We start from the raw sequence: 26955 nt of genomic DNA, 5'->3' as shown, positions 1-26955 counted from the left end.
CATTATGTCTCAAAGAGTAAAGTCACTCATCCTCCTATGCATCCTCATCTCTACAACACTTAACCTAATTTCTTAAGTTATGATTCTCTTTTAATGGACAATATTCTGCGCCATAAAAGCATGACATGTCTCATGTAATAACTTAAACATGTGAAATAAATTTATTTGAAAAAAAAATTAAAATTCTAAGGTAAAACGTCCGGGGCATGGCATCTCACCCCTATCGTATATAATTTTCCCTTAGTTTAAGGGGTATTCTTCTATCATTCAACAAGCCCAATGCATTCCTCCACTTCAACCAACCAACTTAAATTCTATTAAGAATATCCCTATCTATTTCATCATCACTTTGAACAATAAAGCTAAGATATTTAAAATGTCTCTTATTAATGACTTGATCGCCCAAAATAAAAATAATCCCCTGCTATATCTATTATTACTAAAATTACACTCAATGTATTCAATTTTAAATTTAAACAAAAACCTTTAGACTCTAAGATTGGCTTGCATAATTCAAGTTTCCCTTCAATTCCCTCTCTAGTCTTATCCACAAGAAGAATATCATCAGCAAAAATCATACACCAAGGTACATCCTCTTGCAAATGTCTAGTATGAACATCCATGACTAAAGCAAAGAAATATTATCTTAAAGTTGATCATTGAAGTAATCAACTTAAATAAAAAAAAAATTTTGGTCAAACCATTTTATATTTGAACACAATAACTCCTACATACATATAATTAATGACTTTAATATAAACATTATTAATTTCTTTTTTTTTCTAAAACTCTCCAGAACACTTCTGTTGAAATTTTATCATATATTTTCTCCAAATTAATAAATATCATTTTTAAATCTTCTTTGTTATCTCCATACTTAACCTCTCAATAAATATATAGCTTTCATAATAAACTTGCCCGGCATATATCCAAATTGACTTTGAGAAACATTAATATCGCATAGTAACCTATGTTCAATAACTCTATCACATTGTTTTAATGTATGACACATTAACTTAATTCCTCTATAATTCGCACACTCTTGTGCATCATCGCCTTTATTCTCAAAAATAAGAATTAACATACTCCACTCATCTGACATCTTATTTGTTTTCAAAATAATATTAAAACTTTTTGTAAGATAAAAAATTATTTTATCTCTTAGTCATTTCTATCTCTCTTTTGGAATATCATTAGGCACAACATCTTCAACATTGCCATTGTCATGTCCCAAGTCCTGGATGAAAAAAAATGAATAATTGCGTTAGATAGTCTATAACCATTGTAAAACTTATCGAAAAATTATAACATTAATTAGTGGCTATAAAACTATCACAATAAAGTTTTAATCAGAATATGTTCTTTCGTTTTTTAAGAATAATGACATGAAACAAAGTAATCAGTATTTAGAACAAAGATCGCACACAATAAATATAACCATACAGACAAACCTTCCTAATTGGCACCACCAAACAGACAAAATTCTGATGCTTTGTAAACCATGTTTGTGAAGGCAAAGCGACCACTGAATATCATCAGGAACAGAAATGCATTGGCTTTCTTAACACTATAAGATCAATCTGAAGAGCCATTCAAAAATGATTTTTTTCTCTTCTCTTCCTAGAACTTCTATGCTGGGTTTGAGCTTGAGTTGCAGGAGATGGAGAAATATCTACAATAAATTGGTTCCAAGATCATATCATTTCTTCGACGATGATCGGAAACCTCCAAATCCCATCATGGCTGCCACATCTGGATCAATCTCAGGCTCTTCCTCAGGAGCCTTCTCCTTCTGAAACCAGCAGATTGATTTGATCATAAATATTGATGGCTAAATCAAAACATGAGTGTGAGCAAGTTGAATAGGTTATAGTAATAATCTTGTAAACATATAAATGGCCACATTTGTGATCAATTTGGCCAGATTGAAATCGGCTAAAATAGCATAATTCTTTTGAAAAAGGTGAGAAAACAGGGAAAGCAAAATAAAATACTGGTTTCTTCAGATATGGTTCAAGCAATTCTGCTACCATATGCTCACTTTGAATTAGTGAGTTGTGTAGTTGTGGAGATTATTCATCCAAAATAGTCGAATTAAGCACAGCTTCAGGTTTTTAAAAGTTTTCATTTCTCAATTCTCATTGCAACTCGTTCGACTGCAATGTCAAAATAAACATTTCAGTTCGTAGACTTGAAGTTTATGTGGCTTTTCACACACAGATACCTAAAATGTGTGGAAAAAAAGGTGAAATCTAATTTAATAACCAAGGGAAAAAAAAAGAAAAATAGAAAACAAAGGCTTCAATTGGGACGGCTTTTTATTGTTTTTAAAGCAGCTTTTTAATACAAAAAAAAAATTAAACAAGAAAACTGCTTTAAGAAGCAGTAAAATAGTCATCCCAAACGAAGCCAAAATCAACGCACAAAACACACCGTGAATTTATACATGTTCACCTAATTGATGGCTACATCCTCTTATCACCATTGTAGATTTATTTTATAATTGGTTTATGGAGTTTTTAAAGCCCTAATTCCTCAGATGTTAAATAAAAATGAGAAGCTTTTATAAAGAAACAAATTAAGTCAATCGAAAACATAAAAAAACTCTCAAAAGCTCTTACTCAACCCGCAACTAAAAAATTAGGTTTCGTTTGGGACGGCTTTCTTACTACTTCTCAAAGCAACTTTTTAGTACAAAGTTTTTAATTTTTGTATTAAAAAACTAAAGCAGTAAATGCAGTAAGAAAGCCGACCCAAACAAAGCCTTAGTCTACATATGATAACAAAATGGCAATGGCATCAAGGATGGCATTTCAAATTTTGGAGAGAATGATAGGGCAAACAACTAATAGATATATAGACTAAAAAGAGGCGGGCTATCCATAAAAAAATAAACTAAAATTGTACTGTCAAATTGGAATAAGTTAAAATCAAGAATAAATCAATATTGTGACAAAGATGTTAAATACTTAAATGTAGGGAATAAATTGATTTGTAAAATTGTAATATAGTTGATTAAAGACAAGCAAATAAAAAAATAGAGAGTAAGAAGATTGTTGAAGCTGCAAGGCATCCCTAACGTATAATAACTGATACAAGTATACATATATCACCTATAATTGCCCTGTTTAAAAAGTGGGAAAATAATACAATCAGAGCATGAATATGATATTAGATACAATCAGCTTTTACCAAAATTAAATAATAATGATGACTTTTTATAAAGAATAGAAATCAATCCAAATATTTTTATTTAAGATAAGGTGAACATAAAGCTAATTATAGATTTAAACAGGCATGGAGAATTCCTTCATGTGCCTTCGTTGGGCCTCGAACTCGAGATCTCTACCTTAGAAAATATCGCTCGAGCCAAAGTACTCAAATAACTCGATGCACAATTTGAAATCATTGATACAACCCTATCTTTGATGGGCATACACAATGGAAAATTGATTTGAATTTTATTAAAGACAAATAAGGCAGCACAGTTTTTGGCTTTTTAAGTCTGAGTACCGGATATAGGGACAATAATTTGAGTGAATCAGGTGGAAATGCTATAATCAATCTGAGGAAAAATTAACAAGGATAAAAGTATCCATAAAGTTATAAGAACATCTAAAGAAGTAACTATTAAGAAAAGGTCAGAGAAAATTAATAAAGATAGCAAAGAAAAAAGATGGAGATCATAAAAAAACTATAAAAAAACTGCCAAGCCATCAGCTCTTCCTTTTTGGTGTTTTCACAGTATGTAATTGTAAAACCCGCAAAACATCGTTTTAGGCTTCGCACGCTTTTCAAAGCGCCACGACGAGATTTAAGTGAAAAAAATTCGAGGTTGTCGGATTTCGATGGAAATAATTTTGAAAAATTCTACGCAAAATTCTAAGAAGTTTGATATATAGAACTTGTATTCAATTTCGCTTAAATTAAGAGATATAATTTTTAGAAGTTTAAAAATACCCAAACTACCCCTAAGCCTTTCTTAAGTCAAATCTACTTAAGTGAGGGCAATTAGGTCTTTAGGCCTTTCCCATTACTCCTTATTAGGCAAACCGAACCCCCCACTCTCCCCCTCATTCGGTCTTTTTGCCCAAACCGAGCGGACAAGGAGAGAGGGGAGCGCACGGGTGGAGGCGACGGGAGAGGAATCGGGCGGCTCCGGCGGCGGTTTCCGGCGGCCAAACTTGGGGAAAATCGTAGGGGAGATTAAGGGAAGGCTAAGGTATGCATTAGAACAATGATTTTCCATCTCTTGCTCAAGATTTTTGGATGAAAAGATTTCTAGGGTTTTTAGAAAACATGGTTTTTCTTTGAGAAAAGTTTAGGGAAGGGTAGTGTGATGTTTCTAAACCCTAATGTGTTTAGTTTTTATGAAAATATGGATCTTTGAAATCTAGGGTTTTATTCGATTTTGATTTTCTCTTAAAATGCCTTTGTAGAAAAGTTTCTAATTGGGGTTAGGAAGTCTTTTTGTGAAGATGGATTCTTTTTAGAAGAAGTTTTTGCATGCCCTAATAGTTGGGGTTTTCCAAAAGCTAGAGTTAGGATGAAATCCTAATTCTAGTAAAGATAAAGAGGATTTAGCATGGTTTAGGTGAGGGGTTTTAATAGAAAGAAACCAATGCTTAATGTGTTGATTAGCTACATGCTTTGCCTAGGTTTTTTTTTTAAGGTTTGAGGGAGGAAACTTATGTTTACATATTATGTTTTGTTATTTGTAGAGTTGATTTCATAAGAGGAAAAGGGGGGCATAAGGATTTTTGAAGGTTCGCCTTGTGGTGTACGAATTGAGGTAGGTGGAATGGATATTCTTATGAATTTTAAACAAATTTTCTTTCATTGCAATTACATTGAAGTGACAAATCCCTTATGCTCATTATGAAAACTATTATGGCTCATGTTCCTTAGTAAGTTTATGGACACTTGATGCAAATGCAAAAGTTCTCTTTATGTAAAAGTACAATGAGACGGGTTATATATATATATATATATTAAACTGTTATGAATGTTTCATACACATGTTACATGCAATTGAGATTATCCCTTGAGGCATGATGTTTTAAAAAAGAAGAAAGGAAAGGTTATGGAAGGATTAAACATTTGAAAGTTGAGGTAAAGGTATGCTTTTCTTTGAGCACAACTTGTTTTATGATCGATGATTCTTTTGCTAAAATACTCAAAGCATGTTATAGTTTCCTCTCTTGATTTTAAGTTTAATTGAATTTCCATTATCACCTATTGAGTATAAGACTCGTCCTCGTTGTGGGAATACTTTTCAGGAGTATCTATGAAGGGGTAAATGGCCGACCAACCACCGCGCACCTACCGTCGTAGGGAGACGACGGGCGGCAGGTTCTTTTTTGTTTTGATGTTTTGTATTGAAATATTAGAATTAAAATGTAAAAGAAAAAGGTTATACTTGTGGATCCCCTTTTGTATCTTTTTGTAATCTTATTGCTAAATCCATCGATTGGTGATTTTTGAAAAAAAGAAAAGAAAAAATTTATGTTTGGAGATTGTAGTGGCTCTTTCTTTATGTTGATGCTTCATTTTGGAGTTATGTTAATTGTCTTGTAAAGTTTCTTTTATCTTCTTTATGTCCGATCTCTGTTCCCGCCTCGCACTTGCGAGCTAATCGGGCCGGGTCGTGACAGTAATCAGTTTTAGGATGTTAATTAGCCCGACAATGATATATGGATCCAGCTAAAGAAAGTTTCCTTAAGACCCAACTTCTTAAGTTTGTTCCTTAGATCCTGGCTTCAGAAATAAGGAACCAAATAGGCTCTGAAATTGAAGCTGTTAATTTAAATGAACTTCCAATTATGTGGAGTTTCATTAAATTGGTGTTAGGTTTTCTGTTACAGGTTTCGACAATACAACATGAACCTTAAGAGCATGTTGAACCACAGAAACAGAAGTCTGATTCCAGCTGCAAGGAAATGGTCGCAGCTATTCTTCAAGGAAGTTGTTATTAATTAGAGGTCGGGGCCTACCCCTCAAGCATCTTCTAAGGGATAGCATAAGAACCTTTACTCTTAACATTCCATTAATTTGGTGTCAAGTTTTCTGTCTCACGGGTTTCCGCACTACAATATAAACCTTAAGAGCATGTCAAATCACACAAACAAGTAGAATTGCCTCCTGCGGTTGATAAATGCTCGCCTCTGTTCTTCAATAAAAATTTTAATTAATACAAATAGGGAATAAACCCTAAAGAATCTAGAAGGAATAGCATAGGAACCTTTAATTTTGCTGGTTGTGAAGTTTGCCTACAAAAGCTCTAGACAAACTACAGTTCTCATTGCATTTCTTTCGCAAGCATCATTTTCTTATTCTTTAGCTCAAATGATACAAGGTGATTTGTGGGAATTGCCGCACATAGTATGAGTTTGAAAGTTGTGGTGATGTTCCATAGTTCTTCGAGTAACAAATTCAGAGAACTATTTACCTTAAGAATTTAACAGAAGAGTATTGTTTACCACAAACTTTACAACTCACTCTTTAACTATGCTTACACAGGATAACTTCTTTTAATAACATCTTTAAGAAAAGTAGCTTTTAATTATTCTATTACAAAATTTAGAAACTAAATATCAAACACAAGTGAAGAAGACTTTACCTTCTTTTCTTTCTTCCGCTCTCGACGTTGCCGCTTGCGCTCTTCTTCCTCCTGCTGCTGTTTCATTATCCTATCATCCAGATCTTAGACGGGAAAAGCATATCAATTACATATAAATATTCTTTCCACAAAAAAAAAATGGAATCTATTAAATTGATCATATAATCACATGTCTGAAAGAAGTTATTAGTTTTGATATCAAATAAAGTTCAAATACTGTGAAACATTGAAAAAAGTCTAACAAACTCCTATAGAAGCTTCCAAATAGTGCAAAGAAAGTTTATTCAAATATTTCATGTCCTTACCTTGCTCAGAAAAGCTACCAGCTACTTTCTGCTTCTTAAGCTTATCAAACCGATCTTGCACCTATAATCATATCATATAATTCAGATCTCAAAAACTTAGGTATGTAAGCAAAAACATTATATGACTAACGTCATGACACAAAGATCTAAAGAATTTTTTTTTTTTTCCCGAAGCAAAATCTTATAACCATTCAATGAAATATAAGACGAAACAATTACAAAGAATTTTTATATGAAAAATAAAAATAAAGATTATATTGTGACATAGGACAAAGTATATTCTGCTAGAAGAGGAAAATCTCATAAACTCCCATTTATAACGTATAAAGATTATATTGTGACATAGGACAAAGTACTAGAAGAAGAAAATCTCATAAACTCCCATTTATAATGTCATGCTTGAAGTTTGGTGAATCTGGGGGAATGACTGTAATTTTTTTTCTATTCATGCATTGCTGGGCAAATTGAATTTGAAACCTTCTATGAACTCGAAAAATTCTATCAAATTGCTCTCTAGGCTCATTTACTCATTGTTATTATTTTTTTCTTGTACTCGTATTTTTTAGTGATGCTTCCAATAGATCTCTGGTTCAACACACAATGTGAAGATTTCTTCAATTGGGGACTTAAGGTCAGTATTGACCTTTTTCTAAGAGGATGAAATTGGTTGGAAATGGGATCCCTTAGACGATTCTCCAAAGTATTGAACATCGCAAGTGTCCATAGTAGGAATGATGTGAAACCACATCGGAATTGCACATAGAAATTTATAACGATTGAATTAGGCATCACAACTTAAACTTAATGTTTCACTTTGAAAAGATTTTACGAATTTAAAATTGTTTAAATAGATATGGCAAGTAATCACACAATAAAATACAATATCTCAAAATAATATTAAGATTATAATGAAAACTAGTGCAACAAACAAACAATCCACCACATAACAAAGAGATAATTCACCTCGAGTTTCTCTCATTCACACTCTTTAAGGGTTAGCGGAAGAAGAATCGTCACAATTCGGAAGATGCCACCACGAAGGAGAGGAAGCCGGGGTAGAGATCCAATGAAAGTTAGCCGGAAGAGGGCCAATGTGTAGACGACCGGTGATCCACCAATGTCCGGAGGGAAGATATACTTGACTTCTTTTCTTGCAAAAGAGCTCATGGGATGAGAGGAATTCCAAGAAGGTGGGCAAGCAAGAGGGCCGGCCAAGTGTGGAGGGAATTAGGGTTTGTGGGGTCTAGGTTTGGGGTTATGGAAAGAACATTAAATCTGAAATTAATTTCAGATTTAATTAAATGAGGAGGGAAAAGAATTTGAAATTCAAATTCAAATTCAAATTCAAATATGGGTTACGAGAATTAGGGTTATTAAATTCTCTTTTAAAATTAATTACCAAGGAGGGTAATCAATTAAGAAAATTAAATTAGGGTGGAGGGAAGGATTAGAATTCAAATTTTGAATTCAAAAATTTGGAGCATGGGGAGGGTCGGCGGCATAGAGAGAATAGGTGGGAGATTGGGAAGGGTTTAATAGTTTCCTAATGCACTCCTATTAATTAGGGATGAAATAGGAATAACCAATCTATTTTAAAATTAAATTAGATCCCAATTTATAAACTTTCCTAATTTAACTTTCTTAGTTTAGGAAATTATTTTAAATTCGAAATTTGAATTTCAAATTATTTAGATATTTTCCGAACCAATTAGACTATTTTAGGTGGGTGTTAATGATGATTGATTTCATAATCCAAGGGGAAATAGGAAGGGGGTGGCCGGCTGTGGGGCTAGGGCTAACTAGGCCGGCGGTTTGGGGGGTGAAGGTGGGGTGGTCGTCGGCATGTGGATGGGGTGAGGAGTGATCGGCGGCTTAGAGGGAGATTGGGACAAAAGGTCGGTCTGTGGAGGTGGGTTGGATTGGCCGGCGGTGGTGGGAGGGAAGAAAAGGTGGTCGATGATAGGTAAAGCAAACGAAGAACCGTGAGTCTCATAATCCACCGGCGGCTGACGGGTGATGCAAGGCCCTCTCCTAGGGTTTCTCCTCTCAAGAACTCACAAAGAGATCACACAAGAGAAGCAAGAATTTTTCATTCATAATCATCATCATCAAATACAAGACCAAGGATCTAATATATAGGCCTCATAGAGAAAGAAGAGAAATGACTAAAATGCCCATATGGCTACAACTCAACTCAACACACAAGGGTACAAACGAAAATAAAGAAAATCTGAACTAATACATAAAATATCAAATATATAAGCTCTTCATCGTAGCCGTAGATCTACGATGCTTCCGGCGGTAGACATTCTGGAATCTCCTACTGATGTCCACATCAAGGAATCTTCTTCTTGGATGTCCATTATTACTATTCAAGATTTTAAAAGGCGAAATTGAGAATCGAGGCGTTTTTTTCTAAGCGAGGTGAGAAGTAAGACTCGAGGTGGATCGAGGCATAAGGCTCAAAATGGAAAAAAATAAAGTACTTTAAAATTTAAAAAAAATGATAAAATATTAAGTAAATTATGAACATGATGATTTGTTTGAAGATAATATTACTGAAACATAAAATTCAAAATAAATACTCGCTCAAAAGTAAAACACAGCCATAAGATTAAGACCCAACGCAATCTCATCATCATTTAGACTGTCTTCAGAATAATCATAATAATTTATGTCAAAATCATCTTCAAAATCTTCTTCATCTATAATATTTTTCCTTTATCTCCTATATAAGTTAACATATCATTAGTTCTAAAATGAAACAATAATTTAAAAATATAAAAATAATTCATTATATTTAAGATTACCTTTAAATTTTTTTGAAGCTTCAATCTCATTTTATTTATTTCTTTTATATACTTGGGAAATAAAAGATAACATCAATTCAATAGACCTTTCATTATCTAAAGTGATTGCTTCATTGTCCTCATTGATATGAATTTCTCCTTCAAGTTCAACTTCAACTTCAACTTCAGGAACATCACCCTTAGGAGTAACCCATGCACCATCAAATTGTAAATCATTAATAAGTAGAGGGTCCAATTCATTATCACGATTTCCTTGCTTCTGTAATTTGAAATATCCATCATTCATTATATTGTTAAACATAACATATATTAGTTTGTTCATTCGTACTTCAGCCAATCGATTCCTTCTTTTTGTATGAATTTGATTGAAGATGTCCTTTAATTACGCTCACATGCAAAAGCCGAACATGTTAAACTAAGAACTTTAACGAAAAATAATTTTAAATTAGGAACATAATCTTCAAATTGAGCCCATCGACGTTCTACATTAAAATAAAAATATATTATGAATACAGATTTAAGTAGGAAATTTGGACATGAACATTAAGATTTAAAAGTATAAATATATAAACAATAAACATACCATGAGATCTTATTTTGTAGCATGCTTACGCTGCTTTAAATCTAAACATTTGCTTCTTTAAATGAAAATCTTTAAGTTGATCATTCACTTTGAGATAGTTAGCATCAGGAACAAGCCTATTCATGCATGCATATAAACCAAATTTTACCTCTTTATTAAAATGAAAGTCCTTTTCATAATGAAATTGATGATTTAAATAGTATGCAGCATCATGCAAGTGTTGGTGTAATTGCTTATCTCACTTGTCGTCTATAATTTTTCATATTTTTAGGCACCTTCTTGACTGCCCAAATCTCTTGGTATATCTTTTTTAATCTTATTCATCGCTTTATAAAAAAAATCACATAGCTGGGGCCTTCTCACCATCAAGGCATCGACCATTCTCAGCACCTTAACTAAAGGTTTTGTTATCTTCAAAGCATAATTTATATTACGCCAAAATGAATCATCTTTCATTATAATTTTCTTCACTTGTTTTCCTTATCAAAATAAAATTGAGGGCTTAAATAGTATGCAGCAGCATGCAAGAGTTTGTGTAATTGGTGATCTCACTTTTTATCTATAATTTTTCATATTTGTAGGCACCTTTTTTACCGCCCAAATCTCTTGGTATATCTTTTTTAATCTTATACATTGCTTCATAAGAAAATCCCATAACTAGGGTCATTCTCACCATCGACCATTCTTAGCACCTTAACTAAATATTTTGTTATCTTCAAAGCATAATTTATACTATGCCAAAATGAATCATCTTTCATTACAATCTTTTTCACTTGTTTTCCTTCTTATTTTTTGGCCCACGAACTCTCATCGCATTCTTTAAATGCAAATATAGCTTCTAAGAGCTGCTTTAACTCCTAAAATCTTTGCAAAGTTAAATATATAGTCACAAATCTAATAACATGTCAAATAATTTCTTTTTCAGTAAATTTTCTCATTAAGCGAAGTATTCAAGAATGATTGTAAATGAACTTACTAACAAATTTAGTCTTCAGTATGGTTGATTTATACTGAAGTAATTGTCCCAGCCCTTCAAGCATTAAATCAATACAGTGCATAGCCAATGTAGTCCAGTAAATGGCTTCTTCTTCTCCATTAAAAATCTCCCTACAGCTTTATATACACTTGCATTATCAATAACAACTTGAACCATTAATGCCTCTAATACTTCCTCCACAATATTAAGTGATCTTTAAATCTTTAAAAGATAAGAAGTTTAAAATATTAAGTTAGAGAAATTAAGAGAAAATAATTAATTAAATTTAATGAAGTGATCTTTTATAGGCTTTAAATCTGATGTCATTGGAATAAGAAGTAAAGTGAAGCAACGAATTTCTTAAGTTCAAGGTGAATACTCGTGTGTTTTAATTACAATAGTGATACTTGTTTCTCCTATATATGATGCATCAAATACTATGATTATTTAATTGATTATTATTAATGTTCTATGATTTAATGTTATATGAATTTTCTTTACCAAAAACAATTGATCATATTGAACTGGAAGACTTGAATTTAATATTATAGAGATATCATTCATTATATGACATGATGTTTATTATATAGATCAATATGAAATGATTTGAAGAAGATAAATAATATGATTAAAATAAAATGCTTGTATATGTATATTGACTGATGGAGTACACCCTTTATGATACTAGCTGGGGATGCAATGTACCCCTGATCGTTAATGAAAAAGGTTGAATTATTTATGAGAAAGGATGATGATATGGCTAAGATATGGATAATATTATATGCATATTATTGAAAGTCTTAAAATAAAATTATTTTATGTTTGGAAAATGATCATGCATATTGTTCCAAATACATTGAGTTACTGTAGTTTAGAAGCATGAATTATTTATTGAATTCTTTATGACTCACTCTTCATATAAAAAAGTAATTACATGTACAATTCAATTAACTAAAATGAGCATAAGAGGTGAAAATGTGTATCATATGCACGATGCACTGGATGAAAGGTATTTAAATAATTTTATTTCAATTTGTTTCAAATTTGAGATTTTAGTGGCTCTTTCTACTTATTGAAAATAATTAGTTAGTAATTAACAATTTAGTAACCGTCCGACCATCTATTCCAGCGTCATTAATTTGAGCCTCCGGGCCGGGTCGTGACATATGATGACCAAGACATTAATGATTGTTTGTGTATAATAAATAGTTGAATGAATTTGAGCTCGTCTGAGCAAAAATTAATATAGTTTAGATTGGATGTATTTTGTTAGACATGTGACGAAGTAATCAAGTTTTAAACTTTGCTTTTGTAAGAAACTTTTAGCAATTATAAGGAATCTACAATGGTCCTTTTTGCTAATTGTTCAAGCCATAAATTGTCTCCTTCCATTAGAAAAGGAACCTGATAGGAAACTCTTATAGAACTCAAGAGCAAACCTAACAATGATTAATTTTAGTGATTTGCCAACAAAATTTTGAAAGACCTCTTCCCATACTCTGTCTGGGAGTGCCAATGGCTGTAGTAACCCTTCTGGAGCCATAGCCATATATTTGTTCCTCTAAAAAACCTCGCACCTTGCCACAATTTCCTCTACGTCCTTATGCATTCCTTTCCAATATAATTCAGCAGCCAGTCTCATGTATATCTTCTACACATGAGTGACCCCCAACAGCACTGCTGTGAAACTCTTGTAGCAAGTGCAGGATATGAATGGAGGTTTGTGGTAGCACAAACCTTCCCTGGTATAGAACTCTATCCCCATCCAGGGAATAGGCAGGATGGCTACTCTCAACCTTCAACAAATCCTCTTTGTTTCTTCTTAGCCCCTGGTCCTACGAACTTTCTTCCTTAATTACCCCCCCCCCAATCCAACAACAGTGGTATCGAAAGGACCAACTCCTGAAGTTCATGCATGCGCCTAGACAAGGCGTCAGCCGCTTATTTTACAACCCTGACCTATGATGGATCTCAAAATCATAGCCCAGCAACTTTGACAATCATCTCTGATGTTACTCGGTCACCATCCTCTGCTCCAGTAAGTACTTCAGACTCCGCTGGTTAGTCTTGACGATAAAGTGTCGAGCTAGTAAGTATGGCCGCCACTTCTAACTAGCCAACTACAATGGCCATCAATTCTCTCTCATACACTGACTTCAGTCTACTTCTGGTTGACAACACCTGGCTGAAGTAGGCTATGGGTTTGTAATTTTGTATGAGTGTTGCCCCATACCCATACCTTGAGGCATTAAAAAGAGCTCTAATGCCACTTTGATAGGAAACTCTTGTAGAATTCAAGAGTAAACCTAACAATGATTGATTTTAGCAATTTGCCAACACAATTTTGAAAGAAAATCCAAAGGAAGTAGCATAAACAACATAGTATTAAATGACCTCTTAAAGAACAGAACAAGATACAATTGATCCTCAATTATAGAGGAGTATCTATCTCTCCTACTTCACTAGACGTCACTAGAGCCTAAGCACACAAAAACACAAGAACAAACTCAGCACAATAACAAGATACCCCAACCCTAACCCCTCTCCTCTATTAATAGCATACAAAAATACAAAAAATAATATCAATTACTAATTAGCCCCTCTCCTAAATTAGATCATACCTAAAACATCCACCAATCAGCCTAATTAGCCCCTCACCTAAATCAGAACGTACCTAAAACAATCACCCATCACACCCCCCCCCCAAAAAAAATGTCTAAACTCCCTCTTACTCCTTAAGCAATGGGCCCCACCAATCAACCGCCCACTCCCCTAATCAAAGCTTGCCAAAAATCAATGTTTCCCTTTCAAACAATGGGCCCACATGGGGCCAGCAGCTGATTAGGCGGAACAACAGGCCTCCGCATGCTGTAGGCCATGGACTGGCTAGAAAGGTCTATCATAACCACTTATTGCAATAACACATATATATAGGGAATCCTTAATTGTTTAAAATTTTGACGTCCCACCCCAACGTAGTGAGACGTTGCGTAAGCATTTGTCTTTGTTCTTCCAAGTCGTACCAAAGAAACGACATACAAGAGGTCTTCGTATGTTCTTATATTCTTTTTACCCGGATCAAAGATACAACAAACATGGGGTCTTCTTTAGTTATTGTTCTTCTCCCAGTCGAATTAAAGATATGATGGACGTGGGGTCTTCTTTACCTGTTGTTTAAGCAAACAAGAAAGAAATTTATACATTTTAGGGTAGAAAGCATGAGGACAACAACAAAGGATCGTGATTCGATCAAGTAAAGTGATTGAGTAATTACGAACTGAGTTGGAGGCTGGAATGAGAGGTTGGACGCACGTGTGAGGTCGAAGTCGTACGATAGGGACAAGCGGGTGGGCTAGGTCTTCTGAACGCAATCGAGTGAATGAGAGAGACGGACTCGGGCTTCTAGGGTTTCCTAGGGTGATTCATGCATGCAATGCTTTGGTTGGAGTCGTGCAACACAGAGAACTCGAGAGAGTGAAGGGAGAAGGGCCGCTGAGTTCAACACAGGGAGAGATCGTGAGAGATGGGGGGTGACTCTTGCCTGTGGCTGAGGGAGACCAGAGGAAGTGGGGTGATCGGATTGCGCGACAGCAGCAGATGGAGAACGAGAGGGAGCGGGGGTTTTGTCCGGGCCCGCGTGCGAATCAACTAAGAGGATTTGAGTGGGAGAGTCCTATTTCGACTACTGTAATGTGCAGGAGTTTCGTGAAATCAAGTGCCTGGGGAGTTATGAGTGATTTGGGTGAGTGGGTTGGTGGTTAGTGGTCAACAATATCAAACTTTAGGACTAATTAGAAATGCAAACCAACATTCAAACATGGATACAGGAATCTTTGTCAAGCACTTGAGCTTTGGCGTAATTCACATGACGAAGTTATAAAACTCTAGTGCCACTTATTTGCCAATGTTCAAATGTAATTCACATACAATGAATTACATTACGAAAAATATATAGATCTAAACATTTTCAAAATCATTTTTTGAAAATTGCATTTTGCATTACAAAATTAAAAGCAAAAAGTATACAAGGGGTCCTAGAACTAACCATAACCATCTTTACATCAATAAATCCTCATATTGTGCTTCAATGACATCAAGATAAAATGTTCACATCTAAAAATACAAAATGTCAAAATTCCACCAACAAAGTAAGTATTGTTCTTTAAAGTTTCTAGCATAGCCCATCTCAATCTCTTAAATTTTTTTAAAAAAAGGCAATTTAAAAACATAGACAAACCTGTTGAAGAGATGCACGCTCCACTCTCATTGACATACCCAAAGCCCTCTGATCTGTGCCGCAAAAAAGAGCAATTGGTCAACAAAATTCCTGATTTGTAACTACTTGTTGAACAAAAGGGGCTGAAACTGAAGGAAACTCACGTTTCTTTCCATTAATATGGTCCAAGTAGTTAGCTGAATCCTTCACCACACACTCACAAACTGAACAGTAGTAACCAGCCTGCACAATATCAACTTAACTCTGAGAATTGAGATTTCAGGCAACAAAAAATCTGACAAGGAAATACTGATTGAAGTTCATAATGCAACTAGCTCGAATAAAATTCAATACACTATCATGAACTAATGGAGTACAATACTACCAAATACGATGGAAATTTATAATAACAAAAAAAGTTACGGTGAAGTTTATGGTACTACAGAAATTTCTAGGAATAACGATGAAGAAATTTTGCAGGTGGGAACAAAAATTTAACCTGGAATAAGAATCTAAATGTAAGGTCTTAGTGTCAAAGCAAGCTACTATTATGCAATTGGCTAATTAATGCCGAACATGATATGATAAATGCGTGAAAGCTGAATCAGCGAGTATTATTTCTTGGTATGGAGAGGGGAACAACCATTCTAGTATGCAATCTTACCAGATGGTTGCATCTCGAGGTACAAAACAAGGAGTGAACAGTTAGAATAGGTGTTGAAATGATTTTGATATTCTGATATTTAAGATTGGAATATCAAAGTACAGGTTAAACGAGACTTGGCAATTCTAAGTTCACACATTAGCATGCTTTGTACAAGTTTTTGCCATCTGGAGTTACACCAATGTTAAGAAACTAGAAAAGATAATGCGGTTTGCCTCACCATCCACCAATACTACGCAGGGTAGGCAACAGTCCATCCGGACTCACATATGGTGGCAAAGCACATAATACACTCATGTTAAAGCTGCTAATTAGAATATTTTGGACTTGGGAGCTTCATACCTCCTCAAGTTTTGATATGTTATTGGATCAAAAGTCAAATTGCTTGCCAAATTCCTGGACACTTAAGAAATTTCAGTTCACTTAACATGTCAGTAGTAATCCTAACCTAGCAGTTTTTTTAAAGTAAAAGAAGACCACTTGCCAAATTCCAAGGACTCGTATAAATAGGAAGAGTGGATTTGTTTTGGTCATCCGTTTCAAGGGCTCTCCCTTAAATAAAAGGGGAAGTAGAGATGAAACTTTGTCCTTGACTTGATAAACATCAAACCTGGCCTTCTCTTTATGCATTTGGCAATTGTTGTAAGAAATCAGACCGACATACAGGACTTAAAGAATTTTTCGGGCACTTTGGTTACCTGCTTTTTTTCTGAACTGAACACCAAGGCAATTCCTTTGTACTTTGGATACTTAATCAGAGCTAAAGTAAGTTTTTTTGGGTCTGACCAGTAATTCGTACGAAATTTCACTGAGTATTAGCCAAAATTTATACTTTGACTTGATTGGCACTAGCAGTCTTAACCACCTTCATCGAAACAAGGCACGTGACAAAAAAAAGTTGCCCTGACTCCATCTCATGAAGCTCTATCAGCTCTAGAACATAATTCTAGCATAACTGCGGTACTTTAAATTATCTGAATCTTTGATGCTAAAATTGTATCCATAAGCTCAATTTTCCTTTCTTCATATTCTTACGCATTGATTACTTCCATTGTAGTACAAGTAAACCTTAAACCAGTTAAACGCCAGTAGAACTCTTTCCAATGAAGTTGGAGGTGAAAAAAACAAATGCATTTCTAAAATTAGATCTCTGAAGCCATAAAACTGAATCCTTGAGATCAACTTTCCATCCTTAATTTTAATACGTTGATTACTTACATAGTAGTACAAGTAAACCTTAGACGCCTGTAAAATGCTTTCCAATGAAGTTAGAGGTGAAAAGTAAAAATGCATTTATAAAAATAGGTATATATATATATATATCGGATAAAAACAAATACAATCAAACATGGGTAACTTAGCCTGCATGGAGAAAAAAAAAAGACACGATTTTTACCTTCAACTTGTTAAAACACAAGTAAAGCAAAAAACCGTTTCTGGTCACAACTTTTAGCACCACGGAAGACGTGAATTGTCCATTTAATAGTGCATCATCAAATTGAGAAAACAAAGGACTAAGCACCGCATTCTCGCTTATTAAGATTTGCATAACCCAACGGGCAAAGATCCCCATCTTTGCATGTAAATAAGTTGAAAAAGACGTGCATTTCTTGGACGTCAACTGAATCAACATCCAGAGGTAAAAAGTGGGAAGTACAATGGTATAACAGAGACAATAAATAGAAGTAAGCAAATGGCTCAACGACATAATATATAAAAAGAAGACATCATTTGCTTCAGATGCTATGTGGTTGCAGGGTGGCATAGCTTGTTTACTTTATATTGCGCAAATATAGGAAAGATTAAAAAAAAAAAACAAGGAGACAACAATCACCTGCTGACTTAATGGTGCAATTGGAGTAACAACCTGCAGCAAAAAAAGAGCAAATGAAACATGTTACATGCCAAAAATATCAAAGGAAAAAAAAAATCACAATCTATAAATTAAAAAGGCATCACAAGGAATCTCATAGATTCCAACTTCCAAGAAATTACATGAGAAATAATAGCATGCAGGTTGTCTCTGTAACAACTAAGAAATTACAGGGGAAACTCAAAAACTGCGCAACTAGGAATTGCAGAACACTAACTATTCAGTAGATTCACGTTAATCTACTTCATACATCTAATGAAATCTAAGGAACGCTATAGTATTTGTTCATCTACAATGGAAAGTTCACATTGAAACCAAGCTTTAATGCTTGCTTTTGGTTGCAGTTTTGAACTTGTTGTAAGAGCTAAAATTCCATGAGTCTCCGTGTTTGGTTTTTCTTTTAGTTATATCAGTCTTTTTATTATTGTTTAGTTTTTATAATGTAAAATTATCTCTTCTAATCAGTTGTCTGAATCTCATAATCTACTATTTTGCTTAGACCTGTGACACCCAATACCAGCAACATCTCTAAAGAGGAGAAATAATCTGAATTCCAAGTCTATAAACCAAGAAGGAAGAAAGGGAGACAAATTCACCTGTGGCTGGTGGAAAGTCTTATGCAGTGATTATCAAATCCTCTCCTTGGGGAACTCTACCCGCCTTTAAGGACGTATCAATCAAGATCTCGAGTTATGCATTCTAAGTTGTTCCAAATAATATCCTTAATCTTGGATGAAGGTCACCTTATCAAGGATGGAAGAAACGCTGTTACTTGCTTTTGCTCGTAAGAAAGTTGGTAATTCTTCCAAATATTGTCCTTAATTTGCTGAAAGGATGTTGTTCCTATTAGTATGCCTTTATAGCAAGAACTTGAGGATGGTAAATTGTTCTTGCAATGCTAGATTTCTATTTGCCTCTGATTACTGAATCAGGAAATATAAACTTTTGGAATCCCTCAATTGACACTGGAAATAAACATGATTTCATTCAATCATCTTCATATAGCTGGGTTCTTTCTTTGTTAGATTATGTTTAAAACAAATTCTTAATATTTTTGTTCATATAGGATGCATCAAACTAAATGGCCTTACTATCATGGCAAAAAAATGGGATAATAAAATTGCGAGCGCTAATGTCCCTCATTTGAAAAATGTTTGGATTGGCTTGCACTGTTTGCCCTTATGTTCCTTGAATTGATTTCCTCTTGCATGATCTCAAGATATAGTAAACTGATTTGTATGGACTAGCACACAATTTCTAAAGTTATTCTTCGTGAAGCTTGGTTTTGGCTGAGGTTGACGACATTAAAACTATTCCTAAGAATTTTTGGATTCGTTCTAATAAGTTCTTCTATACCATACACATCTCAACGTAAGGCCTCTGAATTTTCTAGTAAATTTCCTATCCCTGGATCTCTCACAGCACTGTCTCAGGAAGACTTTGTTTTTAATTTTTAGAATGATGAAAATGATGCCAATTTTAGAAAGATAAATTCTATTCTATTTCAATTAATTATGATTCAATCAGCATCATTAACTCTCTCTATATTACTCTATTGGAAAACATATTTCCACAGATATAAACCAAGAAAGTTCTGTTTCAGGATTTCAAATCAGGCTGAGTTGACTCAACATTACTATCTTATAAAATTATGCCAACACATTAAATATTGAAGATTGCTTCAAGACGGGGTGGCAAGACAGCAGGACATTCCTAAAAAGACTTGAGAAACAAAGAACTCTTATGGATGGTTTAAAAAACCGTTTAGAAAAACTCTATTGCTAATGTTCATGTCAGAGCACCGATCTCAGTACGAAACATTGAAAAAAAAAACATAACAATAAATTAAATGGTTATGAAATATTCATGAACCTATATCAAAAGATTGAAATAGCGTGTAATATTTAAGAATTTTAAAAAGATCAAATTCAAAAATTTATCATAAAATTTTACACCCCATACTTCGCACCTCTCAAAATTGATAAATATTATTTTTATAAAATCCTAAATTTTATTTTCATCAACTTGATATACATGCATATAAATATTCATGCCTATGTGAATTTTTTCGCTAACAAAATTAAAACTAAGCTATTTAGTAATACTATTCATAAGTTTGATTTTCCTGAAAATCCGACTAAATTTCCACATTAAACCTATGCATTGGATGCTACTTTTGTACGAAGAACTTCGATTAGTTAATTCATCTAATGTTTAACAATATTTATTTATATAAAAACTTGGAAGTCCAGTCCTTATTCCATCTCCTCATTCCATTCCTATTCTTGCAACTTTCCAGCCAACCTAGAAGTCGAAAATAGAGAGAAACCGAAGGGAGCAGGAAAGAAGAATTGAAAAAATTAGGTTTTTGTTGAAGAAATCCATCTTTTTGGAATTTCTTAACAAAAAAACTTCGAATCAAAATAGTAGGCTTTGATGTTTGTATGAGAAGTTATTTTGAGGTAAAAATGTATTTTTTGGATTATTTTGACTTAAACTGAGTTATAATTTCGAAAATTTTTACAAATTAAGAAATTTCATTTTGTAGATTGTTTATAAAAGAACTAGATTATGCGATAATCATAATGAAGAAACTGATCCTGTGGTAATCGTCAATTGGGCAAGATACTCAATTTTATTTCAAAAAGTAAATTTATTTGAAACAGTTGAGCATAAACTTGATGGTTAGATCTTGACATAAACTATATGTATCGAAATATTTTTCTATACTAAAGTAAAAACTTATTTGTTAATTTCAAATTAAAAGGTTATAAAAAAAGAAATTGATGTATATATCTAAATGTTTAAAATGACATTGAACGGAATAAAATTGAACAGAACGGGCTTAAGAAATGTCATATAGAGGTAAAAAGGTCCTCAAATTAAAATGTATATGACAACCTGTATAGGTAAGACAACAAAGGAGGGCCTTATAGAGGCAAAAGGATCATCAATATGTAACTTTTGAGCTTATGAAAGCCAATAAACCTACTTCTACATACATAACATATTGTAAAGCAGAAAAAAATAACTTTATCTTATGTAACAACTAAAATTTTGAAAAGATTGGTCCATCATGATGAATCATATACACATATTTAATGCATTGCTTTCGATATGTTAAGCTCTGGCATTATGTTAAAGGTTTTGTTTCTAATTAGATATATCAACAACTGTTAAATCATTTATTATTCAGGTAATACTATTTTAAGGATTACAGATAAGGCACAAAACTAGTTCATGAGTATAATTTAATTTCTATGAAATTTGATTTTTGTCTTAGAGTTGCTTATCTTGATAAGCTTTTTAACTCATACAATATTATGTTGAATGTTATTTAAGCTAAAGGAAAAGTCAAAGTAGACAAAATCCAATTCAATCTTACTATCTTTGATTGATCCAAGGAGTGTCATAGTGAGCAATTGCTTTAATGTGCATGCTAAAAAATTTGCTACAATAGAAACCAAAATTAACCAACTTAACCACCGAGCCACATTGCATACAAGACGAGGCTTTAAGACCAACCATATGGGTCGAGCTGTGTTGTCAATTTCAATAAGTGAGTTGTAAGTCTCATATGTGGCTTTGCCAAAAGCAAAGATGTATAAGCTATAGCCTTCTAAGCAACTTGCAAATAGAAAAACAGCTCTTAGACTTTAAATCATCAAATTTTAAATGACAAACACAAGTCAAAATATAAATGAAGTATTACACTTCTTCCAATATATATAAGCCCCATTTTTACTAAATTGAACGGGCATGCACAAGGCCATCAAGTCTACTAAACTAAACCAAAATTAGTAGGACCACCTTATTGATAGAGTAAGGTCATAAAACTGATTATTAGATGTTCCTCTTCTTCCAAGTAGTAAGTCCAACTTAGAGGCAGGGATTCCTAACATGCTCCCCTCCATCAGACACATCAGTTGCCAATCTTGCCCCTTTGCAGGAAATCCACCCTTCACGCTAGACCAACAGCTGCAACAACCAATTCGCGCATCCATCCTTCACTACGCCTTGGCCACCTCACCATTCGGGAAGACTTTCTATCTCACCACAGGCTGTACAAATGCATCTATGGGCTAATCATTTGCTGGTGTTATTTTAGCATTATAAGCTTTACGATTGTAACAATTTTGTAGTTATATCTATCCTTGGTTTTCCATAATTATTTGTATAGTTTTTCCTAAAAAATTTTAAATTCAATACACGAGCTAGAATAAACTTCAGTCAACAAATTCACAAATTCTTGCCAATATCAAACCTACAAATGAGATGCTTAAGATCTAAGCCAACTCTCTAAATCCCAAAATATCCAAATTACAATATTAAGCACAACACATGTTTGATACATGCAATGACTAGCCATGTCCAACCCAAACATGCATATTGCACTTTAAATTATATAAACATAGCAAAATAAAGTTTAAGAATCAAAGGGTACAATGTGTTAGCATTTTTTGAATATCATGGAACCTGTTATAACTTTGAGCGTCAGTAAAGATGAAAGCAGAATGGTAATTGGAGCGCCATACAGAATATTTAATTTTACAAGCCCTTCTGAATAGCCCAAAAGATAAAGCATTCCATACTGCTAATAACAAAAAAGTAATTTAAATAAAATGATGACTAGCTTTTCCTGCAACCCATTTAGAAAAGAGCTTCTTAAAATATAAATAAATAGCACAATGATTTCTGAAATTCTTTTGCAAAGCATAAAGCTGGGATATATTTCTTTAAGAAAAGAAAAAGTTGTTCAGCTTACAATGTCCGCTAATCGTCAAACAAATACAAACAATCATCAGGCCAATTTGCCTGAATGTCAAGCAAAACGCAAAAGTCACAGAACGTTATGTTTTAAAAAGTTTTACATGGCTTTTAATAATTCAGAAGAAATCAAAATTCATAAGTCAGCTATAATACGCTTTTAGTATAGAAAAGCATTATAACCTGAGTCTTCCCAAGCCGTGACTCAAGGTCAACCTCATAATCTCGGTGTTTTAAAGGCTTTCGTTGGACTGGAGGAGCTTTTCCTGAAATTTAAAATTGAATATAAGGAAAGCTGTAATCTGTTACCATAAATTCATTGGGGAAATGTATAAATTATCCTTTCAAATTGAAATGTAAATTAATACTAAAGAAACCTAGGAACTAGAATATCAAACGTGCCTTTAGGCTTATTTCGAGCCTCCTCTTCCTGTCACAAACAAGACAAAAGTTAACCCAGCAATAAAGTACTTTGACGCCAAAATATGCTGCAAGTATTAGAGTGGACCTGTTGCTCTCTTTCACGAGCTCGTTCCAAATATTCTTCTCTGTTGAATTTTCTTCTAAAAGTGTTGTCAACACCGACGGGCTATAGAAATTAAGAAATAGTATCAAAATAAAGCTATAGCGTCAGCACTTTGGATTTAGATGGCAAGTAATCCTTTGATGTACTTATGATAAGTAAACTCACATTGCTTCCCGACTGAGCCATTGTAAAGTTCCTCTATATTTCTCACCAGATCACCCTTCTATGCTGAGGACAAGTATATAACAAAAGTTATTACACAGAATAATCGATCTTCTCCAGGGAAATTTGCATAAATCTCTCGTCACTTTTGTGAAAAGAACTGAAGCTTATGTTTGCACTGAAGTATTAAATGATTGAGTTTTCTTAAATTGCAATGGGACCAGCTACAATGAAAAGAAAATGTTAGAATTATAATGGAAGCATAAAATATTAGAATGAAAATAAAATGTTAGAATGAGAGTGGAAGAACAAAAGATGATAGATTTAGAAACGATTATATAACATGAATAGTGGGAGTAGCGTCTCTTGAAGATAAGATGATGAAAAATATATTCAGGTGATCTGGTGATTTGAGCATGTAAAAAAGGGTAGAGCATGCATCAATAGGGAGGATCAATACTATCAATGAATATGTTCAACACTTACCACGGCACTAAGCAAGAACAAATGGAAAATAATGATTCATACAGCCAACCCTTCATAATCCAACTTAGGCAAATGATGATGATGCGTTTAAGTGCCAAAAATTGTCTGAAACAACGCTAATTGATAGATCCATGCAAGAATTTTCTTTGGTCGGCCACTACCTTACTAAGAATTGATTAAACAATGATCAACAATTTCTCCCTTTTACCCCCCACCACACACACAAAAAAAAACAAGATTGTTAAGTTCGTATTGTTGTACTCATCGCTTTCCATTAATCTTATCTCAACTATTTGGGGTTGGCGTAAATCCACACTTTCCAGTAGAACTTGCTTAGTGTTCTCTGGCGTGATATATGCATTCTTTGTAAATTTTGTTAAACTACTCCATCCATATAACTTTAGAGCTACATATTTCCCTTCCAAATCCTCTGAGACACTGATTTTTCCAAACTCATCTAACGAGCATATTTTCTCCAAACCATCTAAGCCTATTTTCAATCATCATATCTTCAATAGATGTCAATTTATTTTTCTCTAATATAATCGTCCATTGATTTATCCTTCCTAGCTTGTCAAACATCTATCTTAAAATTTTTTATTATATCACACTCAACTTATATATCAATCACTTTTTAACAAACTAACATTTAAATCCATTAAACATCATCAACCTAGTCATGGATTTATAAAACTTATCTTCAAGCCTCCAATGATGTCCTCTTATCACACAAATTCTAATCTCATCATTTAATTATTCAATGTCGCTTAAGAAGAAGTATATTTATATATATATATATATTATATATATATATATATATATATAATAGACAAAGAGGACTTAAGCATATCACACCTAATTATCACAATATATTTTAGTAATATTGAATGATAATTGTTAACATCATAACACTAAAATTGCATATCATATAATCAATCTATGACCTTCTAATTTTAAGGTCTCTATATTCTAAATATCTCCTCCATTGTGATGATTTTTCACTTATTTTAGTTGATGTATAACAAATTATAATTATATCAACTACCAAAAATATATACTGATATATCGTGCTTCTAATGTCATTTTAAAACTCCAAAACTAACACAAAAAGGAATGGATTCAATATTCGTGATGCAAACCTACAATATTTGGAAACTTTTATGTTACTCCCTTGTTACTTCTAAAACTAGTTGATGCTCCATTATGCATATTTTTAATATTTTGAACATATATTTGACATGACATTTATGCCTTAAAGCACACCAAAGCAATTCCTATGGCACACCACAATATGCCTTCTAAGGAAAAATAAAAATCAAGAGAAGATCATTTATTCTTACTGTATAACTCTCCCCTAATTATCTTAACACAAAATCTCTTTCATAGCAGAACTTTATGGCATGAAACCAAATTGATTCTTTGAAATTAATGTAATTTTTTAAAGTTTACATTTAATTACTCTACTCGGTATTTCATTGTATGACTAACAAATTTGGCACAATACTAAGCACAATTTTACATATCATCTTTATCTATTTATTGAAATAATTTTTCTCCAATTATTTGGCATTATTGTAGTCTTCAAAACTCTACTGAAAATATTTGATAACTAAACCACTACAATATCCCTGACAACTCCTTGCTCTAATATTCAAAACCTTCTTACTTAACCTTGACCAATGGAGATGTCTCGCAAGTTCGGGTTAAGTTTCTTTGGCATGTGGCGGGTGCCGATATGTACCTTCTTCAGCTTAAGGGGCGTGACAGCATCAAACTAACCCTAAGGGGCTGTTTGGTATCCGATTTACAGCGGGATTTAAGTCGGATTTACGCTAAATCCAGCCAAACAGTTTTTTGAGGTCGCGTAAATCCGACGCCTGCTTAAATCCGGGATTTACGATTTACGGCGTAAATCCAAGTAAATCCGCCTAAATGTAAATCCCGTCGTTCCGCGGATTTAACAGAATTTGGCCAAAGAAGCGCGCGAAAGAGAGAAAGATGGATACCTTGGCAACGAGCAAGAGCAAGCTCCCGTCAACACGCGACCTAAGCTCGCGTCATTGCTTCATATCAAAATATAGTAAGTTCTGATCCGACATGAAGGGAACGTCGTCGAAGGAGCGAAGTCGAACAACAATGAAGGAGCCGAATAAGTGATTCGTGCAATCACCACTTCTAAGCAACGAAGCCGAACAGCAACGACGAAAAAGAGATCATAAAAAGATTCACTTACTTAATATAATTTAAAATATTAATAATTAAGTAAATAGTTAGTAGCATAATTAATGCATTTAATAACATATCTGATATCTCATATATTTTAATTAAATATTTAATATTATAATTAATAAATAAAAAATATAATTAACTTAATTAATATAATTTTAAATAAAATTTATTAAATATACAATTAATTGTCTGAATAATAATTAAATAATTAATGAGTATTAGATTTTTTTAGTGATTAATGAGATAATTAATAATTGAATTTATAATTAAAACAAACTAAATAATACTTAAACAATTAATCAAACTATAAGTAAGAATATTTTAAATAATTAGTTATTAGTTATATAATTGTCATTAAATTATTTAGGTGTTAATTATCAAATTATTTATTATATTACTATGAAGATAAGCCAAGAGAGAAGAAGGAAGATAATGAAGAAAGCTCCAACTGCCTTGTTCCTTTTCGACCGCCGCCGGAGTTCTGTCGCACCACCGCCGCAGTTCTGTTGCACCACCACTGGGTTTTGCCGCACCACCGCCAGACCACCGAGGGACACCGGAGCTTTGTCGCACCACCTTCGGGCCACCAAGGGATGTCAGAGTTCTGTTGAATCACCACCAGACCATCAAAGGACGTTGAAGTGCCACCCAAAGCCGGAGTGCCCCTTGACGCTTAAGTGCCACTACCGGACCACCGTCTGACACCGGAGTGTTGTCGGACCACCACCTGACGTTGGAG

At 33.6% G+C, this 26955-nt stretch overlaps 1 protein-coding gene across 2 annotated transcripts; it reads right to left on the bottom strand.

Moving 5' to 3' along the window:
* Nucleotides 1-1119: 1119 nt before the first annotated feature.
* LOC110101638 (zinc finger matrin-type protein 2) lies at nt 1120-26191 on the bottom strand. Of its 2 annotated transcripts, XR_002303735.2 has the most exons (12): nt 25994-26191; nt 23505-23567; nt 23322-23402; nt 23216-23243; nt 22997-23079; nt 18008-18040; nt 15674-15752; nt 15531-15583; nt 6925-6985; nt 6620-6702; nt 1452-1792; nt 1120-1237 (listed from the first exon to the last, which is right to left on the bottom strand). XR_002303735.2 is itself a non-coding variant. In XM_020829621.2 (11 exons), exons 2-11 carry the CDS (start codon nt 23523-23525, stop codon nt 1700-1702), a joined length of 615 nt encoding a protein of 204 aa, XP_020685280.1. In that variant the 5' UTR covers nt 23526-23567; nt 25994-26191; the 3' UTR covers nt 1292-1699. The 2 variants fall into 2 exon arrangements, 1 of the variants encoding a protein (XP_020685280.1); XM_020829621.2 differs by lacking the exon at nt 1120-1237 and having other exon boundaries at nt 1292-1792.
* Between the last annotated feature and the right edge of the window lie 764 nt (nt 26192-26955).

This window comes from Dendrobium catenatum, unplaced genomic scaffold (genome assembly GCF_001605985.2).
Source record: "Dendrobium catenatum unplaced genomic scaffold, ASM160598v2 fragScaff_scaffold_976, whole genome shotgun sequence".
Classification (NCBI taxonomy): Eukaryota; Viridiplantae; Streptophyta; class Magnoliopsida; order Asparagales; family Orchidaceae; genus Dendrobium; species Dendrobium catenatum.
This window is presented reverse-complemented; position numbering and strand designations above follow the sequence as displayed.